Source organism: Monodon monoceros, unplaced genomic scaffold (assembly GCF_005190385.1).
Source record: "Monodon monoceros isolate NGI ecotype Baffin Bay Population unplaced genomic scaffold, NGI_Narwhal_1 Contig2617_ctg1, whole genome shotgun sequence".
In the NCBI taxonomy this organism is placed as follows: Eukaryota; Metazoa; Chordata; class Mammalia; order Artiodactyla; family Monodontidae; genus Monodon; species Monodon monoceros.
Window position 1 is genome coordinate 341,847 of NW_021698530.1, and position 26,119 is coordinate 367,965.

General features: G+C 39.0%; 1 protein-coding gene across 1 annotated transcript in view; it reads left to right on the plus strand.

Moving 5' to 3' along the window:
* Positions 1–26,119, plus strand: part of FMN2 (formin 2) — a 328,287-nt gene that overhangs the window by 201,152 nt on the left and 101,016 nt on the right. Inside the window, exon 10 of the mRNA XM_029226181.1 lies at positions 8,652–8,713. Within this exon, the coding sequence (XP_029082014.1) occupies positions 8,652–8,713 (62 nt within the window). The remainder of the gene's footprint in view (positions 1–8,651; positions 8,714–26,119) is intronic.

The following is a 26,119-nucleotide window of genomic DNA, read 5'->3' on the forward strand; positions in this document are numbered from 1 at the left end:
TACATTTTAATTTAAAATATAAATTCATTACTTAGAGTTTCTTATAAAAAGAAAGACCTCATCATTTTAAGTCACATGTAGATTATTGAATCAAGGTAAAATGATTTATAAGCCTTTCATTACAGGCCCAGCAAAAACCCTTAGGTTGCACTTAGCTTATATTTTTTGACGTTGTTCCACAACTGGACTTCTGAATTATACTTTTGTGGGAAGGAGAAACCCAGCACCTTGGGCTTTTCTGAAGCAGTGAGCTTTGGGTGTGGGTCTTCCTTTCCTTCACTGCACATACTGTCTGAATTACTATCAAGTTTTGTTTGTGTTTTTTGCTGCCCCTCTGCCCCCAGATGTAAGCTCTGTGCGACCTGCAGTCCCCTCTGCAGCTCCCTCGGGCACCTCCCCTGTAACCCAAGTCTTTTCTTTACAATCATGGGTGCTTGTTGAAGGTACTGCTGGCCCAGGGCCGTGGGGGCCCAGCTATGAGCACATGATGAATCACAGCAGCTTTGTGATGGAGAGGTTCCATACGCTAGTCTTTTTGTTGTTGTTGTTGTTTTTGCGAAAATATATCTTTTGCATAATCCATGAGATGGGTGGGGATTTGGACTGTTATTTGGGGGCAAGGGAAAGCCCCTTGGATAACTGGAGTCATGTTTGTATTTTAAAACTGAACTCTATAAAGTCGTTTGTGTCTTGACGTGCTATTTTAGCCCAAAGAGGTCGCTCTGCAGATGCTGTCCGGTCTTTATCCTCTGAGGTGAGTGAGGGTCTGAGAGTGCTGGGGTGAGCGGAGTAGGAGGATAGGCACTTCAGCCATTTATCAGATGGCTCGTGACACTGGGCTCACGGGTACCTGGGATTGCATTCCTAGAACCATCGGGTAATGCGGCATGTGGCTTCTTAAGGGAAAAGCTTAATGTGAAAACCGTATTCCAAGTTCCCCGTGTGAACTTTGTCTCTCATTCTGTGCCATAAAGGGATCCTCGATGCGTTTTTTGTGTGGTATCCTACCCGGTGAGGACAGTGCACTTCCTCTCCCCTCCCCTCAGCTGGAAAGAGGTGCGATAGTCTCGGGAAATTTAGCAACAGGAATTTGTTTCTTCTTGAACAGTGAGGATTGTGATTACAGCTGAGACTGAATTCTTAAGTGTTGAACAAAGTATTTTAGTCACCAGTACTCATTTCCCTATACAGACACGTTCAGATGGACTCTGTCCCCTTGAAAGGAAGAAACAAACAAAAATGCATATAAACACTATGAAATGTAAAATAGCTAGCTAGTGGGAAGCAGAAGAATCTTTATGTGGGTGGTGAAATTCAAAGTCTGATTGCTTTTAATGGTTGAATTTTTCATGGAATTATTTATGTACAGAAGCAGGTAGGGAAAGGACTTTAGTAAATTTTTGTGATGGTTGGAAGAGGTCACTGGTCAATGAGGCAGGAGGCGTGAATGTGGAGAAAGTTTCTAAATTTTAGTGTTATATTGGGAAGCAACTTTTTATTTATTAAAATTACATCAAAGAAATCCTAATGTTGGAAACTCCTCCCATGATTATGTTATTTTACTGACCCCTCATTCCTCTGAACAATGAAACATCAAACTAACCCTTACACACAAATTCATACATTGACAGAGAAAACAGAAAACCTTCATTAACTGAACAAATGAGCAACTGTGATTTAACACACACATGAACCAGCCCCTCACATTTTGTACATATTAATTACATGTTGAGTTAAGTAAACCCGAAATTATTCCAGGTGGATCATGATAAATATCATGTATGTTCCTTAGATTATTCATACATTTAAATATTTTGGAAAAGTAGTCCTGAGACCCAAGTTGTTAGTCAAAACCATCTGTAATACAATGAAAGGAACGACCGTAACATGTCAAGTTCTGGTGTGTAAACTCTAATCTTCTCAGTCATAGGTTACAAGTTCACAACTGAGTTTTTTTTAATCCGTTAATAGTCTATTATGTGGGATTAGGAAATAAGTTTGTATTATGACGTTGCTTGGCGTTTTTGTTGCGACTTAATAGTCAATATTCATAAATATTTCATGTGCCTTGAAAAGAAAGTGTATACTATTTTATTAGAATACAAAGTTCAGTATGTAACTATAAGATAGCACTCTTTTCTGTTTATATATTCTAAATCGTTATTTGTATTTTTCTTCTAGATCTGTTTTGACCAGAGTGGTTTATTAAAGTTACCCATTGTTAGTGGGTCTGTCTGTCTGTCTCTCCTTGTCAATATTTTGTGGTTTCTTTCTTATGAAGGTTGCACCTGTGTTTTGGGGGACATAAATTCATATCTATTATAACTTCATTGGGAATTGTAGCTGTTAGCATTAAAAATATCTTTTTTCATTGTTTTGTTGTTCACATAATGTTCCTGGCCTGAATCTTAAGTTGTCAAATATCAAGATCATAACGCTTGCCTTTTTGATTTGCATGTGCTGGGCATAATTTCACTTCTCTTCATTTTTTAGCCTTTCTGAATTATTTAGTTATAAATATACATATATTTATTTTTTGATGTGTTTTTAATTTTCAGTGACTAAACTTCCCCTACCTTAACCTGTGTGCCAATATATAGTTGCTTATATATAATATAGTAAGGAAGGTATTTAACTGTATGTTTAGGTGAATTATTTTAAAAAGGAAATTTTTTCTTTAAAATCATAATTATAATCACTGTGTTTGTAAATTCAATCTTTCTGTTCTGGGTTTCTTTCAAAGTCAGATGTATTTGTGTAAATTACACTGAAAAAAGTATAATTATCTGTGTGAAAGTTATTTTGGCATAAGGAATTTTAAATTTCTGATATGTTCTTTACTTATGGAGCAATATGTATGCTTACATTCAAAGTAAAATTTTACACTGTTGCTCATTTAGAGCGTGTGCTAGAAAACAGTGGCAAATGTGATCCCAGAGTTAGGGTCCTAATCAAGGGAGACTCACTAAGCTCTATTTTATGAGTATAAATGTTTACCTAAGCTGCAAGGTGAGGTCCATTTTGGGCAGTAAAGGACTATGGGCAATAAAGGACGTTTTGCAGTGCTGGTTTATGGAAAACATTCAACAGACAGTGGCTGTTTTACACAAAGTGCCATGCATTGTTTGAAACTATTTGGTCATTTATACACTATGCTTAACATAAACACTATCTGGGATGTGCCAGTCTTTTCTTCTTCCTCCTTTATCCCACACCCTAGATTTTGTCACCTGCCAAAGTCAAGTAAATCTTTTTTTTTTTTTTTAAGTAAGTCTACTTTTTTCTTTTCTTTCTTTTTTTTTATTTTGGCCACACCATGTGGCATGTGGGGTCTTAGTTCCCCAACAAGGGATCAAACCCACGTTCTCTTCAGGAGAAGTGCAGAGTCTTAACCACTGGACCGCCAGGGAAGTCCCCAAGTAAATCTTATCTAAATAGTTGAGATAATCCCTGAGTTGTACCTGTGTGGTCCAGTCAACGCATCTCTCCAAAAACAGAAGTGAAATACAGTATCGCTAGATTAAAAGGTCTACAGTGGCAGTCATGTTTGCATTTAAAGATTTTATTCCAGAAGCATAGTCTTAATATTCATCTTCCCCTGACCACAAAAGCAGGTGCCATACTGACTTAGGCAAAAACACTTGCTGACAGTTTAACTTATGCAACTCTTGTCAGGGAGGCCCACTGACTTAGGCACTTAAGTTGTTAAACTTGTAGAAGTAGGTGTGCTTGAGATGCACCAGTGGTGGCTTGGGTGTCAGATTAATTTTTCCAATAGGAAAGCCTTTCTCTACATAGCCTAAGTACAAAATCTATAGAATTCTGGCATTTTATTGTCTGCCACCTGGTTAAGCTGCCTGAAAAGAGAGGATAGTATAAATGAATATGATTCCTAAATTACACGACGTTATAAAACTACAATTTTCTTCCTTTCCAGGGCGTACAGCATTTTAATTGCTTGGTAATAAAGTGTAAACTCTTCAAGGACAAGAAGCATGTCTATCAGGGCTGAGAGGAGTGTCTGGGCCAGACTTAGGACTCTGAGAATATTTGTTCAATGAATGGATGAAAATGTTTTCAAGAAGATACTCTGTTTTCTTCATAGATGAATACAAATGTTTTGTATTCTTTAGGTAATCCAGAATTGCTTCAAGTATTATTCAAGAGCTTGGGTGTTTCCCAAACCCTAACCCAATGTGTCTTCTGGCTAGTTTCCTGCTGAAAGGTGTGCCTGTGCACCTGTGACCAGGAGCTCAAGCGTGTTTGGTGCTGGGATGTGTAAGGAACGCAAATGTAGTGTTTCCTGTCATCTAATTGTTGTCGGACCCAAGTCCATGTGCCGAACAAACCGAAACATTGGAGTTTGAGCAGAGAAAGTTTCGTTACAGGGTCAAGCAAGGAGAAAGCGTCGCTCGTGCTCAAAAAGCTCTGATGGTTTGGGGGGAAGAGTTTCTATAGGCAAAATCTGGGGGGAGGGCTGCCGGGTGTGTGATCCTACTCTGATTGGTTGGTGGGGAGATAACCAGGTGGGGCTCCAGGAATGTCCATCATCAGCCTTGTGGTTCCAACCAGTCTGGGGTCCCTGTAGTTGTGCTCAGCCTTAAGTCACCATCCTCCACTGGGTGGGGCCCCAGTCCCTGTAGAAGAGCTCAGAGTTCTGTGTGTGTCAGATTGTTAAGTACATCTCTTGAGGAGGAACTGGGACCCTGCCCCGTCGCTGTGCCAGCTGTACTCCTGTTTCCCGACTGCCTTTCCTTTGTTCTCTCACTTTCATTAGTAACTCAGGGAAGGTCTCAGAGACTGAAGCCTTTCTCCTACAAACAAGAAATGGGGGACACGGAAAGGCTTTTGTACCCGGGAGGGCCCCACAGGGTCTTGCTTGGTTTCATTTTCAAGTGTGAAATATTCAGATGAAGATGGTCCCAAGTGCCTTTCTCTCTCTGAGAAATGTTAGTTTTAATAAATTGTTGGATTTGTTCAGTTAAGCCAAGCAAAGCCAACAAAATTTTAAAAGCTGCTTGACTGCATCTTTAGGAAAGTTTTGTTAAGTCATACATTTGGACAGTTTTTAGAGTAACTCCTTGGTGAGCAGGTTCTCAGGCAGGTGTCAGTGCATTGTGTTTCCGTATAAAGGGCCTCTGCGTGTGACCCTTGGCTCCGCTGCCATCATGTGGTACAGCGGCATGCCCGCAGCCGACGTTTCTGTGCTTTACTGAGTTTCAAGTAAAAATTTAGAGATAACAGTTCTAGGCCTTTCTACCAAACTGGTGTTTTTTCTTTCTTTTTTCTTTTTATATCCCCTGGCAGGACAGTTAAAGACAGAACTAGAAACTCCTGAATGAGTAAACACTGACCATTTTCATCCCCCAAAGAATGCAGATGTGAAGCGGAAGAGGAGACCTCTCCCCCAGAAACAGCTTTCTCTTACCCTGTAGGACTCAGTGCCAGATTCCCTCATCATCACATGGGCCGTTATGCTCGTGGTACTGTGTGAGCAGCACTGCTACCCGTGCTGGTATTTGCCTTTTGCTTTCTTGGGTGTTGCTGCCTCTGTGGATTTATGGAACTGATAATGCAAATATGTGGCTTCTAGTGAGTCTTTCTTAAGCTTGGCTGTTATGTCTTCTCTCTGAAGGTTCAGTAATAACTTTTGGTTTTTGCACTGTAATCTTTTCAATTTTCTACTATATGTGGAACGCTCTGGTGTAAGCTGATGATACCTAAGACACATGCTTGCTATCACACTCTTCAAAATCTCCTTGGAGGGACAGAGCACATACATACAAAAGAGGGAATATCTGAAATGTATCAGGTGACTTGTATTAAAGGGTAGAATCAAGAGGCTGGGAAGGTCAGGATGAGCTATGGAAGTTAGGGAGTGTTTCAGAAATTAATTAAGCTGGAGCTTTAAAACACTGTTTTCTTAGAGATAGCAGTTTGTCCACATTATCTACACTTTTCAGCTTCTCCTCAATTCTAGGTGATCATGGGAAACTACTCTAGCCAGAGAGACATAAGGAGACATCTGCTAAGAATAGGCATTACACATGCCTTCTTGTTGCTTCCTTTCTTCCTTCTTCATTTTGCCTGGAATGTGAGAGTGATCGATGGAGCCATGGCTACCATTTTTCCACTTGAGGAAAAGACCATTAAAAAAATGCTGGCCCTAACCTGTTTGTAGTCCCTGAATCAGTACCAACCTATCTCAGTTTTGTTTGTCATTATTTACTCACACATCCTTTTTACAGCTGAAAACAATTTTTAACCAGTACAGATATATTTAACACTTTTGCCATATGGTCAAGTGACTAGTTGTCAAGAATTGATTCATATTTTAAATATCTCATCACTACATTAAACAAATGGCTGACATCACTCTCTATATTAACCTAAAATGAGCCAAACTTTTAAGCTGGTTGGGGGGAGGAGAAGGAGGGGCAGGACTAAGTTATAAACAAACATGAATGAATGATATTTCCCCTCATCTAGTCCCTGTGTCTTTCATTTCTTTCACGTGTGAAGCCAATTAAGGGAAAATTATGTGGTAAAGTAGTAGCAGAGTTGCTTTCCATTGAGATTTCCTGTGGATGGTTAAAAAATGACATTTCATGGATTAGAACTTTTTGAGGAATTGCTTAGGACCATGTGACATTTATAAAAATATTCTTTGGCACATAACATTGCATGAGATAAAATATGAGAAACCTCAGTATATTTACAAGTAACATTTCATGTAGGGAAAACTTGTAGAAATAATACTATGTTTTAAAATAATAAAGTCAGAGGTTAATCATATCTTCTTTGAGTTTTGACTTGAGCATGAATGATTTTATTGTGTTTCTTTTCCTTGTTCTGAAAATGAAACCTTGTGTTAAGTGGACGACTAGCATTTCCTCCATAGTTTCCCGTCGATCTCTCGGTGTATCTCCCAAGGAATATAGAAATATTGGATTATTAGCTAATGAATTCCAAAGTTAGAGAACTTTGGATTCACTCTAAGAGTCTCCTTAAGGGCTAGACTCTGCATGAATGTAATCTAAAAATGGTAATTCCATGCATGAAGATGATATCTTTATTTTAGTTTTATGTATTTTGTTACATTATTTTTAGCCATATTACCTCTAGTGAAAATCATTTGTTAATCCCTTTTAATTAGCTTTTGAAATTTAGTCATAGCTGGGGTATGGTTTACTACTTTGAAACAAACAGTTTGTGGTATGTTTGCCTTATATGGTCTAAAGAGTAAAAAGTATTTGATTGCAAATCTTAATTCTTAGATTTAAACTTGAGACCTAATTTTTTTGGAGATTGAGATAGTGGAATATTATTAGGCTAGAAGTATTATATTCTAGTTGATATGATATTTTTTGGTGAATCTGGACTCACTTCCCATCTCCAGACAGAAATGCTAAATTATCTTGGTGAGATTTCTTATGCATCCTGTGTTTCAGTATTGAATTTGGCTTTCTTAATTCTTTCTTGGGATTTTGCCAGAAATGTGTCATGTACTTTAAGCTTTGAGGAATAAAGCACTGTGAAATGCCACAATTATCAAAGTAAGTCTAACCACTTTTTGATTATCCACTCTCTGATTTTTCTCCCAGAAATCTTTAATCCCACAACAGCTTCAGTGACTACTTGGCACATATTTGATCAGAGCAAATTCACCTCATTTCCAGCTAGTTTGTGCACAACTAATGCAAAATGCTTTTGGTTAACCTACACCTAAATTAAGTAATAAAACACACCAATTCCAAAATTCAACACGTTTCCCAGGCCAAAATATGCACTTAAGAACACATGTCCAGTTTTTGATTATCCATTCCACTTCTTCCTTGTATAAGCAGGGCAGTTTGTATATTAAAGATGGATTTTTAAGGATGCATCTGTGCCAATCTCAATACCATAATCGAAGAATTTTCCTTTGATTATAACAATTTAAAAAGTTGCAACAGGAAATGCATCTGCTGTTTCCATATTAGTCTACCAGTTTAGGGATTAGATTTAACCTTTGTCAAACGTCTTTACATAAATTGGCAGATATTTGCATTTATTGGTGTAAAACCAGGATGTGTGGGCTTCCCTGGTGGCGCAGTGGTTGAGAGTCCGCCTGCCGATGCAGGGGACACGGGTTCGTGCCCCAGTCCGGGAGGATCCCACATGCCACGGAGTGGCTGGGCCCGTGAGCCATGGCCGCTGAGCCTGCGCGTCCGGAGCCTGTGCTCCGCAACGGGAGAGGCCACAACAGTGAGAGGCCCGCGTACCACAAACAAACAAACAAAAAACAGGATGTGGCAGTAACATGAGTGATTTGCCTATTTTTCTGGTATTAAGCAGATTTTTCAAATTCATTCAGGTGAGTTACGAAAGAGACAGACTCACAGTTTCTCTGTGACCATTGGGCCCTCCTTCTGGGATTTTGTATTTGTGGAGCATGTGAAAGCTTTGACACTTGACACCTGACCCATTGAAATGCCAGCTTGGCCTGGGGGGTGGCCCGACAGGAGGCTGCAGTGAAGGCAGAGCCCCCACCCTCTGCCTGCCGGGTATGAACTCCACTCTGTGGACAGTCACTATTGTTTGAGGTGGTTGGAGCTTTTCACAGCTGGCTTATGGCAATTTATATTCTTTCTTTTGTCTTTTTTGCGCAGCTGTGGTGAACTTGGACAATTCCGTGGTTGACCTGGAGACCCTTCAAGCTCTCTATGAGAATGTGAGTAGCAGGGAAATTTTATGTGTGAGGATATAACAACATACACGTCCAGGCTCGTTGCTTCCATGTCCTCTGAGGAAATTTGTTCCGGGGGCACTGAATTTACATAACTATGGGTTTGTAAAAATAATTTCTAGGAAAATATTGAATAAATGTGTGGTCTCATAGTTTTAAAATAGGGAGGGTGGGAGGGAGGGAGACGCAAGAGGGCAGAGATATGGGAACATATGTATATGTATAACTGATTCACTTTGTTATAAAGCAGAAGCTAACACACCATTGTAAAGCAATTATACTCCAATAAAGATGTAAAAAAAAAATTGTGATTCAAACCATGTTGTACATGAGGGCTTTCAGACTCCCTCTTTTGAAATATAATCAGTACTTAGGCAGATGCTAATTTGAGAGGAGTATAGTGTGACGTGCTGATGCATTTAATCTTCACATGGAAACTATCAGTAGCTGCTATTATTACCCATTTTGCAGATGAGGAAACTTGGCATGGAGCGTCCACACGACCTGTCCAAGGTCACACAGGCCGTGTTGGTGCTGAGCCTGGGATTTAATTCATTCTGACTCTGTTTCTCTATCTGCCGGAGTTTCATTCACTGAGTGGCAGGACATCGTGTCTTTCTTCTAGTAGCACTTTCACTTAAGAAGTTGGCAGGGAACAGGAGTGAGGAGAATGACCTGGGCATGGTGCTCTCAGAAGTGCAGTCCAGGCAGGGCTGCATGAAATGGCTGTAGCTGGAGCACAGCATTAAATGACATTGATTCACGTAGTGAGAAAGAGATTCTCTTTTCAGTGTGCTGGATTGTATCTGGGAGAAAGTCTCCGTGTGCCCCTATTTTTTTTCATTTTGTTTCTGTTCTTGCCTGTGGTCTGGCTGGTACTTAAACCTCTGTGCTCTCTGGGGCCTGGTCTTGGTTGGTCCTGGGCTTTTCTGTACCCCTTCAAGTAATTTCTGGCTCTGGAGACACGTGTGGTTGGCAGGAGTCAGACCCCCGTCCCTGACCACTCCCTTGAGGAGAGTGTGTTCCAGCTGCTTGTCCGTTCTTGGATTTGGTACTTTTTTTTTTTTTTTTTTTGGATTTGGTACTTTTAAAGCATGCGTCCATGTGGTGTCCCTTTGAGGCTGGGATTTCTCCTGGCGTGTCACCCAGTCCATGGGTGATGTAGCGCTGGCGCCTGGTCCCCATCGTGGCTGCAGGCGCGTGACTCGATCATGAGGCGGAGAGGGAGGGCGTGAGTGTTTTGTTACCTGGTACTCAGTACATGATGGAAACTGGAAAAAATGGAACCATTTGGAGGTACAGAGAGCTTTCATTTCCCTTGAGTGTTTCCTGCCAGCCCTCTGTCAACCAAGAACCAGGTGGAAGAAAGGAGGAAACACCAGGGAGAGTAATGCCTTCAACAGGTCTTAACGGTGTGATGTCAGTGTGCGTGTCAACGTGTATCTCGTGCACACATTCCATATACTGTGTACATGCGTTTATGTAGATACATAAGATACATGTCTGTATATTATATGAAGACACATGAACGTTTTATTTTAAGCTGGTGTATCCATGTGCAGAAACATATACAGAAAAAATAGAGAACATTGGGGACAACTATATTTATGAGGGAAGTTTATTTTGCAGTGATTTAGAGTATTTTATTTGGGAGTTTTTAGCCTTTCAAAGTAAATTACTTTCACAAAATATAAATTTCTGACTCTGGACAAACCAGACAGCTACCCAGAATTTCTTACTGTCATACCCCGTGAAAGGAGAACCAGTACCATATGGCACTGGTTACACTTGTGGTTTTCTTTATATTGTTGATGTCTTTAAATTTGGTGGTTCAGACTTCCACTGTGTCAGGAAAACAATCACTTTTTGGTGGGAGTGGTTCACAGTGATACTAGTTTCGGTACGAATGGGCCGGATTGTTTTGATCACCATCTTCAGTAGGAGAGCTTAAAGCACCCATTACAAATAATAGATAATTGTATATGCCTTGTATACAGACAGAACTCATGCTAATTCCTGAGTAACATCCATTAAAATACAGGTCCAAAGAAGGCAGAACTATTTCTTTTGTCCACGGCAACATCCCCAGCACTTAGATTTAGGTAGTATTGGGCACTTAGGAAGTATTCAGTAAACATTAAATGAATATATATATATATATATGAATTGATGAGTGGAATCTGCTGGTAGGCTTGGTTCTAAGACCTCTTTGGACTTTCTGTTATATGGTTTTCAAATACTTTTTGCCTCTTCAGGCTGACTGATAGCATCATGAGTAAGGATCCATATTGAAAATGTTTGTTCTATTTTTACTTCTTTGTGATAACAGGACTGAACGTGCAAAGTAATGAGTGATTCTTTTTAGGTGGGTGTGGTAGCTTACTGTAACCTGCTCTACACAAAAAGTGGTGAGAAGCGGAATGGTTGAAACTTTGAAAAGGGTAAATGAAAGTTTAAAATTTTTACGTGTTTTTAGAATTCTGGGTCATTAAGGGTAGACTCCCAGGGACCTATTGGCATATAAGGGTCTTCAGTTTTCTAGAGATGAAGACTGAGACATATCTGTTACTTTCTGACTGACAGACAACAGTGGTGGATGAAGTCTTCTCCAGTTAGATGATGAATATGTTTCTAGCAAACCAAGGCACTCCCCCTAAATTAAGAGAAAATTGAGATACATATTCCCTAGTAGTGAAAAATGCATTTGTTCAAATCCCTTCATTCCAGTTGTTTAAGTTCCTAAAAGAGCCATGATCATTTAAAAATCAGGGTATATGATGTTTAGAATAGTAATAATCTAATGTTTATTATACACCAAGCACTGATCTAAGTGCGTTATATTTAATCCTCCAAGTGCCTTACCCCCGACTTAGGAGGAAGAAGTACTATTGTTAGAAAAGAGGGAACTGACCCAGAGAGGTTGTCAGCTCAGTGCTGGGGGTGACCCTGGTCCCCTCCTGATGACTGTGCTCTGAGGCACAGAATTTCCTGACTCTCAGGGGGAACTGGACAGGACCTTCCAGGAGGAGCAAGGACACACCGTGTGATGGAGGGAACTCGGGTGAAAAGTCAGAGGAACATGGCCCAGGTTCCAGCATCACAAGCTCATGGACACCTCCAGTGACTTATTGATGCTTCTTCAGCTTCAGTTTCCTCATTTTTAAATAAGGTTTCTAATAATTCATAAGGAGAACATCAACTTTTTGTTGGATGTAAAAAGAAGTTTCTAGGCCATTCAACACTATTATGATTTTTTTTTAATAAAAATAAATGTGGGCACAGAACTTAAAATATCTAACATTGTCAAACAGCAAATAACTGTCTCTAAGGCTGGTAGGATTGAAGGTAACAAAGGTTGTGCACCATGTAAATTAAATTAAAACTGGACCTTCCCCTCAAGGGTCTGAAGATTTTGCCGAACGAAGCAGAGTAAATACCTGTGTGTTTATAGGCAACATGAATTAACAGGGAATACATTTTTAAAACTTTTGTTAAATTTAGAATGATACCACTTTATTTACAATCATCATTTAAAAATTTGAATTTTTTTCTTTTGAAACAGTCTCAGAGGTACAATAAAGTTGCAGGTATACTATGAAGAACAATTCTTCTGTATCATTTGCAAATAAATTGTCAACATTATGCTTGATAGTCCCTCAATACTTTAGTGCATATTTCCTACAATGTAGCACACACTTAATCGCAATGCAACCAGCACCATTATGAATTTGACATACTGCTGTCATCTAACCCTCAGATCCCAGTGCTTTGCTGGTTGTTCCAATAATGTCCTTTGTAGGCAGGACAGCCTTGGAGTTTTGTTGTGCTTTATATCTTCTTTTCCTTGGGCACTTGCCTCTTTTTGATTTATACTATTGTTATGTGTGCATATGTCTTATCTTTTAACTTAACTATAAATTCCTTATCAGTTGGATTTTCATATTCCATGTTTAGCATTATGGCTTATATATAATATTAAAAATAATTACTAATTAATTAAAGAATGACCTGAGAATTCTATTTTTGCTCTTGGTGTGGTTTTATCAATGAAAGAGATTAAAATGGTGACTATCGCTATTTCAAATGCTATACTTTTTAGAACGATCACTGTAAAAAGTAATGTTGCAGGCTTCCCTGGTGGTGCAGTGGTGGAGAGTCCGCCTGCCGATGCAGGGGACACGGGTTTGTGGCCCGGTCTGAGAGGATCCCACATGCCGCGGAGCGGCTGGGCCCGTGAGCCATGGCCGCTGAGCCTGCGCGTCCGGAGCCTGTGCTCCGCAACGGGAGAGGCCCCAACAGTGAGAGGCCTGGGTACCGCAAAAAAAAAAGTAATGTTGCTTTCTTTCTTTCTTTTTTTTTTTTAAGGTGAAAGCAGGTTTATTTAGACAGATACATATTCCAAAGACAGAATGTGGTCTGTCTCAGAAAGTGAGAGTGGCCTCACATACATCTTTAAATACAGTACAGTAGTCCATACATATATATATATATATATATATATATATATATCAATTACATCAAGTTTGCTAATCATGTAGTTAAAAGTCTCTATCGTTACTGATTTCTTTTTTTAGCAGTGGGGAAGGTTTGTTAAAGTCTCACATTACAAATATGGAACCCTCAAGTCTACATTTTGTCAAATTTGGCTCTACATATTGTGAAGTTTGACTCTGACAAATAGAGATTTAGGATTCATATGTTCCTGTTAATCATGATGATGCATTTTGTCTTCATCTCTAATGTTTATAGCCTTAAAGTGTCTGAGTAGTATAGCTATATCATCTTTCGTTTTATACAAACGTTTGTTTCTATAGTATAACATTTCTTCCCTTATATGTTTTATTTGGGTTTAATCATTTTTGTTTCCTATTTAAAACATTACCATATATTAGCTTGTGTCTTATCCATTTAACTTTTAAAGATAGTTCCCTTAGAGATTAAAATCATTCCTGATTTATCACAGTCTTACACAAATAATTCTTAACCACTTCGTTAATAATACCAGAATATTTCACTTTTCTATTTCTACAGGAATGATAGAACCTAAGAATACTTTAGCACTACGTATTTCTTTCACCTTTGACTTTTATTGTCATACTGCTTGATTCTACATCTATTTCAAATCCCCCCCAATTTTTTTTAAACATCGTTATTGGAGAATAATTGCTTTAAAATGATGTGTTAGTTTCTGCTTTATAACAAAGTGAATCAGCTATACATATATTTATATCCCCATATCTCCTCCCTCTTGAGTCTCCCTCCCACCCTCCCTACCCCACCCCTCTAGGTGGTCACAAAGCACCGAGCTGATCACCCTGGGCTTTGCAGCTGCTTCCCACTAGCTATCTATTTTATATTTGGCAGGATTTATAAGTCCATGCCACTCTCTCACTTTGTCCCAGGTTACCCTTCCCCCTCCCCCTATCCCCAAGTGCATTCTCTACGTCTGCATCTTTATTCCTGCCCTGCTTTCAGGTTCTTCAGAACCATTCATTTTTTTTTTTCTTTTTAGATTCCATATATATGTGTTAGCATATGGTATTTCTTTTTCTCTTTCTGATTTACCTCACTCTGTATGACAGACTCTAGGTCCATCCACCTCACTACAAATAACTCAATTTCATTTCATTTTATAGCTGGGTAATATTCCATTGTATATATGTGCCATATCTTCTTTATCTATTCATCTGTCAGTGGGAACTTAGGTTGCTTCCATGTCCTGGCTATTGTAAATAGAGCTGCAATTAACATTGTGGTACATGACTCTTTAGGAACTATGGTTTTCTCAGGGTATATGCCCAGTAGTGGGATTGCTGGGTCGTATGGTAGTTCTATTTGTAGTTTTTTAAGGAACCTCCATACTGCTCTCCATAGGGGCTATATCAATTTATATTCCCACCAACAGTGCAAGAGGGTTCCCTTTTCTCCACATCCTCGCCAGCATTTATTGTTTGTAGATTTTTTGACGATGGCCATTCTGACTGGTGTGAGGTGATACCTCATTGTAGTTTTGATTTGCATTTCTCTAATGATTAGTGCTGTTGAGCTTTCTTTCATGTGTTTGTTGGCAATCTGTATATATTCTTTAGAGAAATATCTGTTTAGGTCTTCTGCCCATTTTTGGATTGGGTTATTTGTTTTTTTGATATTGAGCTACATGGGTTGCTTGTAAATTTTGGAGTTTGATCCTGGGTCAGTTGCTTCATTTGTAAATATTTTCTCCCATTCTGAGGGTTGTCTTTGCGTCTTCTTTTTGGTCTCCTTTGCTGTGCAAAAGCTTTTAAGTTTCATTAGGTCCCATTTGTTTATTTTTGTTTTTATTTCCATTTCTCTAGGAAGTGGGTCAAAAAGGATCTTGTTGTGGTTTATGTCATACCGTGTTCTGCCTATGTTTTCCTCTAAGAGTTTTACAGTGTCTGGCGTTACATTTAGGTCCTTAATCCATTTTGAGTTTATATCTGTGTATGGTGTTAGGGAGTGTTCTAATTTCATTCTTTTACATGTAGCTGTCCAGTTTTCCCAGCACCATATATTGAAGAGGCTGTCTTTTCTCCATTGTATATTCTTGCCTCCTTTATCAAAAATAAGATGACCATATGTGCATGGGTTTATCTCTGGGTTTTCTATCCTGTTCTATTGATGTATATTTCTGTTTTTGTGCCAGTGCCATACTGTCTTCATTACTGTAGCTTTGTAGTAGAGTGTGAAGTCAGAGAGCCTGATTCCCCTAGCTCCATTTTTCTTTTTCAAGATTGCTTTGACTATTCGGGGTCTTTTGTGATTCTATACAAATTGTGAAATTTTTTGTTCTAGTGCTGGGAAAATGCCATTGGTAATTTGATAGGGATTGCATTGAATCTGTAGATGATTGCTTTGGGTAGTATAGTCATTTTCACAATGTTGATTCTTCCAATCCAAGAACATGGTATATCTCTCCATCTGTTTGTATCATCTTTAATTTCTTTCGTCAGTGTCTTATAGTTTTCTGCATACAGGTCTTTTGTCTTCTTAGGTAGGTTTATTCCTAGGTATTTTATTCTTTTTGTTGCAATGGTAAATGAGAGTGTTTCCTTAATTTCTCTTTCAGATTTTTTATCATTAGTGTATAGGAGTGCAAGAGATTTCTGTGCATTAATTTTGTATCCTGCTACTTTACAAAATTCGTTGATCAGCTCTAGTAGTTTTCTGGTAGCATCTTTAGGACTCTTTATGTATACTATCATGTCATCTGTAAAGAGTGACAGCTTTACCTCTTCTTTTCCGATTTGGATTCCTTTTATTTCTTCTCTGATTACTGTGGCAAAAACTTCCAAAAGTATGTTGAATAAGAGTGGTGAGAGTGGGCAACCTTCTCTTGTTCCTGATTTTAGTGGAAGTGGTTTCAGTTTTTCACCATTGAGAACGATGTTGGCTGTGGGTTTGTCATATATGGCCTTTATTATGTTGAGGAAAGTTCCCTCTCTGCCTACTTTCTGGAGGGTTTTTATCATAAATCGGTGTCGAATTTTGTCAAAAGTTTTTTCTGCATCTATTGAGATGATCATATGGTTTTTTTCAGTCAATTTGTTAATATGGTTTATCACATCGATTGATTTGTTTATATTGAAGAATCCTTGAATTCATAGAATAAACCCCACTTGATCATGATGTATGCTCCTTTTAATGTGCTGGTGGATTCTGTTAGCTAGTATTTTGTTGAGGATTTTTGCATCTATGTTCATCAGTGATATTGGCCTGTAATTTTCATTCTTTGTGACATCTTTGTCTGGTTTTGGTATCAGGGTGATGGTGACCTTGTAGAACGAGTCTGGGAGTGTTCCTCCCTCTGCTGTATTTTGGAAGAGTTTGAAAAGGTTAGGTGTTAGCTCTTCTCTAAATGTTTGATAGAATTCGCCTGTGAAGCCATGTGGTCCTGGACTTTTGTTTGTTGGAAGATTTTTAATCACAGTCTCAATTTATGTGCTTGTGATTGGTCTGTTTATATTTTCTATTTCTTCCTGGTCCGTCTAGGAAGGTTGTGCTTTTCAAAGAATTTATCCATTTCTTCCAGGTTGTCCACTTTGTTGGCATATAGTTGCTTGTAGGAATCTCTCATGATCCTTTGTATTTCTGCAGTGTCAGTTGTTACTTCTCCTTTTTCATTTCTAATTCTATTGATTTGAGTCTTCTCCCTTTTTTTCTTGATGAGTCTGGCTAATTGTTTATCAATTTTGTTTATCTTCTCAAGGAACCAGCTTTTAGTTTTATTGATCTTTGCTATTGTTTCCTTAATTTCTTTTCCTTTTATTTCTTATCTGATCTTTATGATTTCTTTCCTTCTGCTAACTTCGGGGTTCTTTTGTTCTTCTTTCTCTAATAGCTTTAGGTTTAAAGTTAAGTTGTTTATTTGAGATTTTTCTTGTTTCCTGAGGTAGTATTGTATTGTTATAAACTTCCCTCTTAGAACTGCTTTTGCTGCACCCCTTAGGTTTTGGGTCATCGTGTTTTCATTGTCATTTGTTTCTCTTTGATTTCTTCAATGATCTCTTGGTACTTAAGTAGTGTATTGTTTAGCCTCCATGTGTTTGTATTTTTTACAGATTTTTTTCCTGTAATTGATATCTAGTCTAATAGCATTGTGGTCAGAAAACATACTTGATATGATTTCAACTTTCTTAAATTTACCAAGGCTTGATTTGTGACCCAAGATATGATCTTTCCTGAAGAATGTTCCATGAAGACTTGAGAAGAAACTGTATTCTGTTTTTTTTGAATGGAATGTTGTATAAATATCAATTAAGTCCATCTTGTTTAATGTATCATTTAAAGCTTGTGTTTCCTTATTTATTTTCATTTTGGATGATCTGTCCATTTGTGAAATTTAGGTGTTAAAGTCCCCTACTATGATTATGTTAGTGCTGATTTCTCCTTTTATGGCTGTTAGCATTTGCCTTATGCATTGAAGTGTTCCTATGTTGGGTGCATAAATATTTACAATTGTTATAATTTGTATATATTTATACAGTTTATAAATATTGCTTCCTTGATCATTATGTAGTGTCCTTCTTTGTCTCTTGTAATAGTCTTTATTTTAAAGTCTATTTTATCTGATATGAGTATTGCTACTCCAGCTCTGCTTTGATTTCCATTTGCATGGAATGTCTTTTTCCATCCCCTCTCTTTCAGTCTGTATGTGTCCATAAGTCTGAAGTGGTTCTCTTTTGGACTGTATATATATGGGTCTTGTTTTTGTAACCATTCAGCCAGTCTTAATCCATTTACATTTAAGGTAGTTATTGATATGTATATTCCTTTTACCATTTTCTTAATTGTTTTGGGCTTGTTATTGTAGTTCTTTTCCTTCTCTTGTGTTTCCTGCCTAGAAAAGTTCCTTCAACATTTGTTGTAAAGCTGGTTTGGTGGTGCTGGATTCTCTTAACTTTTGCTTGTCTGTAAAGCTTTTAATTGTTCCATCAAATCTGAATGAGATCCTTGCTGGGTAATCTTGGTTGTAGGTTTTCCCCTGTCATCTCTTTAAATATATCCTGCCACTCCCTTCTGGCTTGCAGAGTTTCTGCTGAAGATCAGCTGTTAACCTTATGGGGATTCCCTTGTATGTTATTTGTTGTTTTAACCTTCCTGCTTTTAATATTTTTTCTTTGTATTCAATTTTTGATAGTTTAATATGTGCCTTGGCGTGTTTCTGTTTTTGATAGTTTAATATGTGTCTTGGCGTGTTTCTCCTTGGATTTATCCTGTATGGGACTCTCTGTGCTTTCTGGACTTTATTAACTATCTTCTTTCCCATATTAGGGAAAGAAGTATTTCAAGTATTTTCAAGTATTTTCTCAGTCCCTTTCTATTTCTTTTCTTCTTCTGGGACCCCCATAATTAGAATGTTGGTGCATTTAATGTTGTCCCAAAGGTCTCTGAGACTGTCCTCAATTCTTTTCATTCTTTTTTCTTTATTCTGCTCTGTAGTAGTTATTTCTACTATTTTATCTTCCAGGTCACGTATCCGTTCTTCTGCCTCAGTTATTCTGCTATTGATTCCTTCTAGAGAATTTTTAATGTCATTCATTGTGTTGCTTTTCATTGTTTGTTTTCTATTTAGTTCTTCTACGTCCTTATTAAACGTTTCTTGAATTTTCTCCATTCTATTTGCAAGATTTTGTGTCATCTTTACTATCATTACTCTTCACTCTTTTTCAGGTAGACTGCCTATTTCATCTTCATTTGTTTGGTCTGGTGGGTTTTTACCTTGCTCCTTCATCTGGTGTGTATTTCTCTGTTTGCTTAACTTACTGTGTTTGGGGTCTCCGTTTTGCTGGCTGCAGGTTCATAGTTCCTGTTGTTTTTGGTGTCTGTTCCCAGTGGGTAAGGCTGCTTCAGTGGGTTGTGTAGGCTTCCTGGTGGGGGAGACTGGTGGCTTTGTTCTGGTGGTCTGGATACAGACTGTGAGAAAGAGGAATGAAGGGGGATCCCTAGGAATTTGGCCTGGACAATAGAGTTGCCATTCAGAGATACATTGAAGTGGTTTGGTGAAGGATGGGGAATAAAAACGTGTCTTGGTCCTGTTAGGTTTGAGTTGTCTACTCATTCATTCAAATTGATATAGGAGTCTAGTTGCTTCAGGGCAGAAAGTGGGATGTCAGGTGCTGGGGATTGGCTGTGTTATCAGTCCGGGTCCAATCAGAGGATAGAAGTCTCAGGGTAAAGTAAACAGGGAAACTTATTATAGTGAATGGTTAACCTGTGCTGGGAGAGTACAAGGATGTGAAGATGGCTCTAAGACCCAAGCGAGGAGAGACTTGGAGGGAGACCTTCTCCCTGGACTAGGTGTGTCTGCAGCACCCTGGTTTGCCCAGACCACACCTGGTCCCCAGTCTCTGGGTGAGTGGAAAACAAACTTAGGGCAGCAGGTGAGCCACAGCTTGTGGCCAGGCATGCTGGCATCAGGTTGCCCCACGGGCAGAGCCCAGAGCCTGCCGCATCCATGATGAGAGAGCCCGGGAAACAGAGCTCAGGGCCCAGGTGAGCCGTGGCTGGCGCATGTGTGCAGTGCCTGGTGTCCACGTGGGGAGTGAAGAGGTCGTGGGACCTCGGCCAGGACTTCAAAGCTCCGAGGGGCTCTATGTGCTCTGGTTTGTGGCTGTAGTCACGGTCGGCCAGAGGACCCCCAACCCATGTCCTCACACACCCACACTGTGGATCATCTGTGCACAGGTAGAGAGGAAAAGGCCAACGCCTGCACACCAGAAGCCCTCTTTCCTCCTGCTGTGTGCCTCCAGCACCCCCTACTGATAAAGCATAAGATTGTGCTCACCCTGGTGAAGGGCACAGTGCTGAGGCCCGTCCACTATGTCAATGGGGTCAGTGGGGTAAGCTGAGGGCCCAGAGCCAGTAGCTGGCATGGACAGTAGGGAGGTTTGTTCTTATTTGGCATGTAATTCCTATGTCACGTGTCATTCCATAGGACATGAGTCTTGTTCATATGAAGGTACTTCTGGACGGAAAAACTGATGTGTGCTCTTGGGTCTGGCTTGGGGACTCCTTGGGAATCTTTCAAAACTTTATTGTGTTGATATAACTGTAATTACTCAGTTCAGGTCTGAAATCTTGTTTGAAAGGTATCTAAATACAGTCTTAATTTTGCCCTAATAGTTTAATAATGGTATTCAAAGGGATATTTAAGTTTTATCAAGAAAAAATAGACTAATGTCTATTTAATTGATAACAAAATATATTAAATATATGAGGAGTAATGTTTTTATTACCAGTTACTTTACTTTTTTTTTCCTTTTCATTTTTTATTGAAATATAGTTGAGATATTTGTTTCAGGTGTACAAAGTAACACTCTTACTTGGCATTCCACTGCTTATCCTTGAGAACAATAAACGTAGCCAACCTGAATCCTTTGCTATAAATACATACTTGCTTTTTCCAGATGCTTCCATGTCATTGGACCGTGTAACCTCTGTGAAGCAGATGGATGTTCTTGTTACACGGCCTTGTTTAGAATGTAATCTTTGTTCTCCCTGGTGGCATATGGTTGGCAGGGAGCTTTCTCTTACAGATGTCAATGAATTTGGGGCAGTCTCCAAATCTAACCACAACATAATTTCAGAAACCAAAAACCTGGGCTTCCCGGTGGCACAGTGGTTAAGAATCTGCCTGCCAATGCAGGGGACACGGATTCGAGCCCTGGTCCGGGAGGTTCCCATATGCCACAGAGCAACTAAGCCCGTGCGCCACAACTATGGAGCCTACACTGTAGGGCCGGCGAGCCACAACTCCTGATCCCATGTTCCTAGAGCCCGTGCTCGGCAACAAGAGAAGCCACCGCAATGAGAAGCCCGCAAACCACAACAGTGAGCAGCCCCCACTCGCCACATCTAGAGAAAGCCCATGTGCAGTAAAGAAGACCCAACACAGCCAAAAATAAATGTAAATAAAATAAATAAATTTATTTAAAAAAAAACAAAAAAGCAATACTGACGGTGCAATACCTGTTTCCTGAGGAATTAAAACCTAGTGAATCAAGACAGCCTCTTCAATAAGTGGTTCTGGGAAAACGGGACAGCTACATGTAAAAGAATGAAATTAGAGCACTCGCTAACATCATACACAAAAATAAACTCAAAATGGATTAAAGACCGAAATGTAAGACCACACACTATAAAACTCTCAGAGGAAAGCATAGGCAGAACACTCTATGACATAAATTACAGCAAGATCCTTTTAAACCCACCTCCTAGAGAAATGGAAATATAAACAAAAATAAATGGGACCTAATAAAACTTAAAAGCTTTTGCACAGCAAAGGAAACCATAAACAAGATGCAAAGACAACCCTCAGAATGAGAGAAAATATTTGCAAATGAAGCAACTGATAAAGGATTAATCTCCAAAGTATACAAGCAGCTCATGAAGCTCAATATCAAAAAAACGAACAACCCAATCCAAAAATGGGCAGAAGACTGAAATAGACATTTCTCCAAAGAAGATATACAGATTGCCAACAAACACGTGAAAGGATGCTCAACATCACTAATCATTAGAGAAATGCAAATCAAAGCTACAATGAGGTATCACCTCACACCAGTCAGAATGGCCATCATCAAAAAATCTACAAACAATAAATGCTGGATAGGGTGTGGAGAAAAGGTGGCCCTCTTGCACTGTTGGTAGGAATGTAAATTGATACCGCTACTATGGAGAACAGTATGGAGGTTCCTTAAAAAACTAAAAATAGAACTACATATGACCCAGCCATCCCACTACTGGGCATATACCCTGAGAAAACCATAATTCAAAAAGAGTCATGCACCACAATATTAATTGCAGCTCTATTTACAATAGCCAGGACATGGAAGCATCCTAAGTGTCCACTGACAGGTGAATGGGTAAAGAAGATATGGCACATATATACAATGGAATATTACTCAGCCATAAAAAGAAACGAAATTGAGTTATTTGTAATGAGGTGGATGGACCTCGAGTCTGTCATACAGAGTGAAGTAAGTCAGAAAGAGAAAAACAAATACTGTATGTTAACACGTATATATGGAATCAAAAAAAAAAAAAGGTTCTGAAAAACCTAAGGGCAGGACAGGAATAAAAATGCAGATGTAGAGAATGGACTTGAGGACATGGGGAGGGGGAAGGGTAAGCTGGGATGAAGTGAGAGAGTGGCATGGACATATATACACTACCAAATGTAAAATAGATAGCTAGTGGGAAACAGCCACATAGCACAGGGAGATCAGCTCGGTGCTTTGCGAGCCCCTGGAGGGGTGGAATAGGGAGGGTGGGAGGGAGAGGCAAGAGGGAGGAGATATGGGGATATATGTTTACGTATTGCTGATTCACTTTGTTATAAAGCCAAAACTAACACACCTTTGTAAAGCAATTATGCTCCAATAAAGATGTTAAAAATAACCCAAAACACCTAGTGAATCCACAGAGATACTAAATACAGTATATCCCGTTGAGTTTTTAAAAGCAAATATCTTTACAGTTAACTTTGGGTTATTTAATACCATTGAGTTCTGAGGGTAAAATATCTTCAAAAGCAGTATGTAATATTTACAGTTGGTTAAATGTATCTGTTGATTCTGATTCCTAGTACACACTCCTCAGATGGCCCGGTGAGAAGTGATGGATGGGGATTGGGGGGATGGAGGAGAAGTTGAGGTAGATTCCTTATTTTAGTGAATAAATATTTAGTGAATCAGATATTTAATATCAATTCAGAAATGTGTCCATAAAAATGTCCTTGTATAGCTATCAATTGAATTGTTTTTTTAGATTCAGTTCCCTTTATCTCATAGTCAAGAAAAAAAAAAACTTAAATAGTAAGACAAAACCAAACCTTGGAAGTGAATCTTATTAGAAGTTCAGTCCAAGAAAAAATACTGAAAAAAGGAGAAAAAAATCCCCATCCATTTGTAATTAAACAGCTCTAACCCAATTAGAAGGAGAAAAAAAAGCAGGCAAGATAGCAAGAATTAGAGGTTTAACTTTACACTTCTTGGGATTGGATTTCACGGGCACAGTGGTAGTGATCTTTACTTACCGTCGTGGTTGACAGACCATAAACTTCAATCTGGAAAAGTAACCGGCACACTTTACAGGATCGAGCATCCTCAGAGGTATGCACTGTGTTACCTTAGTGAAAGTGAACTGGATTAACTGTCTGTTCCTGTCACTTCCAAGAGGTCTTTACTGGATTCATATTTTTAGCAACATTTAATCATTAGTTTCTTCAAACAAATGTGAGAGGATTACTGACTTTCCCCACAGAGCTGTTTGAAAACCATATTCTCATATTTCATTGCTTTTTGGGGTTGGTTCCTGGAATCCCTGTAGCTCATTTTCAACTATAAATGTGGTTAAGGTGAATTTCAGAATTAAAAAAGAAAAGCTTTAGGTCTTGAATCAGTTACAGATTGATGCTATGGACGTCATAAAATCCAGAAATTATGTTTCTTTCCTGTTCATCTGGGATGTGACATTGCCTGACACATCATAAAGGTATCGACTGAGTTTTTGATAACTGTGCTTCTCTTAGATGAATTCCTATCTCCAGTGAATTCCTGGGAAATGAAAGAATGATTAACACAACTTCACTGGTAATGAACGACACGGGAATGCTCACATACATTTTCACCTTGCTTTAAGATTAGATTTTAATTTGATTGGTGAAATCCAAGGGTGGACCCATTAGAGAACAGCTCCCCCAGCTGTTGGCCCTCCAGCCACTTGGCCTCTGCTTCTCAAAACCTCCTGGTCCCACCACTAGAACAAGCACTGACAAAGCTGCCTTCAGTTGGGAAACTTCTACTCACCATCTCGTCCTAGTGAATATCACTGAACCTTTGTTATCCCCTCCTTCCCCCTCTGTCATTCTTCTGGGTCATAAGCCCTCGTGTTATAAACGCAGAGAGAACTCACCTCTGGAGCACTTAGCTTGGATGTTCCACACACATTCCCAGGATTTACTCTCATCCCCTCCTTGGAACATCATGGAACTTCTGTGTCTGCTTTTTTCCCTTAGTATCATATTCCCTTGGAACCCACTAAGCACTACAAAGAAATATTTACCAAATGAATGCATTTATTTATGGTGAACATAACACTAGCTTTGACACGTTCTCTTAAACAGAATGTTTTTTAAAACATTGAGGTTTTGATCATTACTTAAATGATGGCATATATTTTAAAGAGAAAGAGGAACTGTGATCAGATGTTCAACAAAGTTAATTTGGGGTCAGTTTTTACTTTTACATTTGAAATAAAGACTCTTGCTTTCTCGTCATCGGGACAGAAAGCTGGGTCTCTGGAGCCACGTCACAGAATCCGCCCTCGCACGCACGTAAAGCACAGCAGGGGAGCTGCTTGGGTTGACCTCGCCAGCAGCGTCAAGGTCACTGGCTTCCTTGTGTATCCGTGAGGGGCCTTAGAGAGATTGTGCTCATGACTCTGTGGTGCTTCTTTCTGCTCCTGACCTCCTTTTCCCCACACACCCTCTCTTTTTTCACATTACCAGACCCACTACTAATGTCAAGAAGTAATACCTTGACATTTACTGTGTCGCTTCATGTTGCGACATTTGCTCGACAGGCTCCGGTGTTACCACTTTCCTTTCCTTTTTGAGTCTCTTTATTTAGGGAGCTTCCTGCAGAAGGATGAGTCATCCCAGATGGGTACCCCTTAGACCAGGCTGTTAATTCTCAATCCTATCCATTCAGTGCTTCCTTTTCCTAACAAATATTTATGTTTCTGTTGACTGAAAAATATGCCCAATCTGAAGGTTGAGAATTATGTTTTATTTGGCAGACTTACTGAGGACTTAAGCCTGGGATACAGCCTCTCAGAAAACTCTGAGGGACTGTTCCAAAGAGCTAAGGGAAGAGTCAAGATACACAGGAGAAAAAAACATGTAGTCGAACTTCAAAAGATTATTGCTAATCACAAAGACAGACATCTCAAGTTAACGACCTCAGCACTTTTCTGTGTATGGGAAGATGCAAGCGTCTGGGCTCATGGAAATCATTCCTTTGATGTGTACCTTAACTACCTAGGGCCAGTGTCCTGCTTTACTCCATCCTGAGTTCCCTCAGGGAGCACACGTGGAGATAGCTTGATGACTGCAACATCCTTTGTTTACTGAAATGGCAGCGACATTCTTTGTCCACATTTCCTTTACCATCCTGAGAAGAAATTCATGGATAAAAGTTTTTCTACATATATAACTTTAAAGGTCTAATGTCTACACTCTAAAGTAGAAGTAACAAAGTAATCTATAATATTTTATGATGCTTGTAAATTATTGAACCAGAAGGTATGATGAAGGAGACCAATATTTGTCCTTTTATTTATAATCGCCTTGAATATAGCAGCTAAAATTACTTTTATCACCACTAATAGGATTTTCCAAACTGGTGAACACTTGCTAAAATTAAAGTAAGGTTTTTCTTAGATATGACTGGTAGCTCCATTTCTGGAAAGCTATGTATATGGTGCCTATTAAAATATAATATTGAATATTTAATTAAATATTTAACATAATGTATATAGAAATAATAGTGTATATTAATACCTTGAAAAATAATTTATGCTTACACATTTTCTTTTCCAGTTATGCTCTTGTCTATAGTATGCTTCTAGGAAATGTGCTAGGTACCTATTGCTGCCCAGCCTTCCCCAGCAAGGAGGATATACTTTTGCGGGGTAGGTGCAATATGCATAAATTTTTAATAATCGTAAAGTAATTCAAGTGTTAACATTCAACGAAATAATAGTTTAACACAATATATATCATAAGGCACTTTAAGTCCTATCTCCTAAAAAATAGTAGATATGAAGGCTGTTGGGTTTGGGGAGGGGAGATGTGGCATGTCTGTAGCT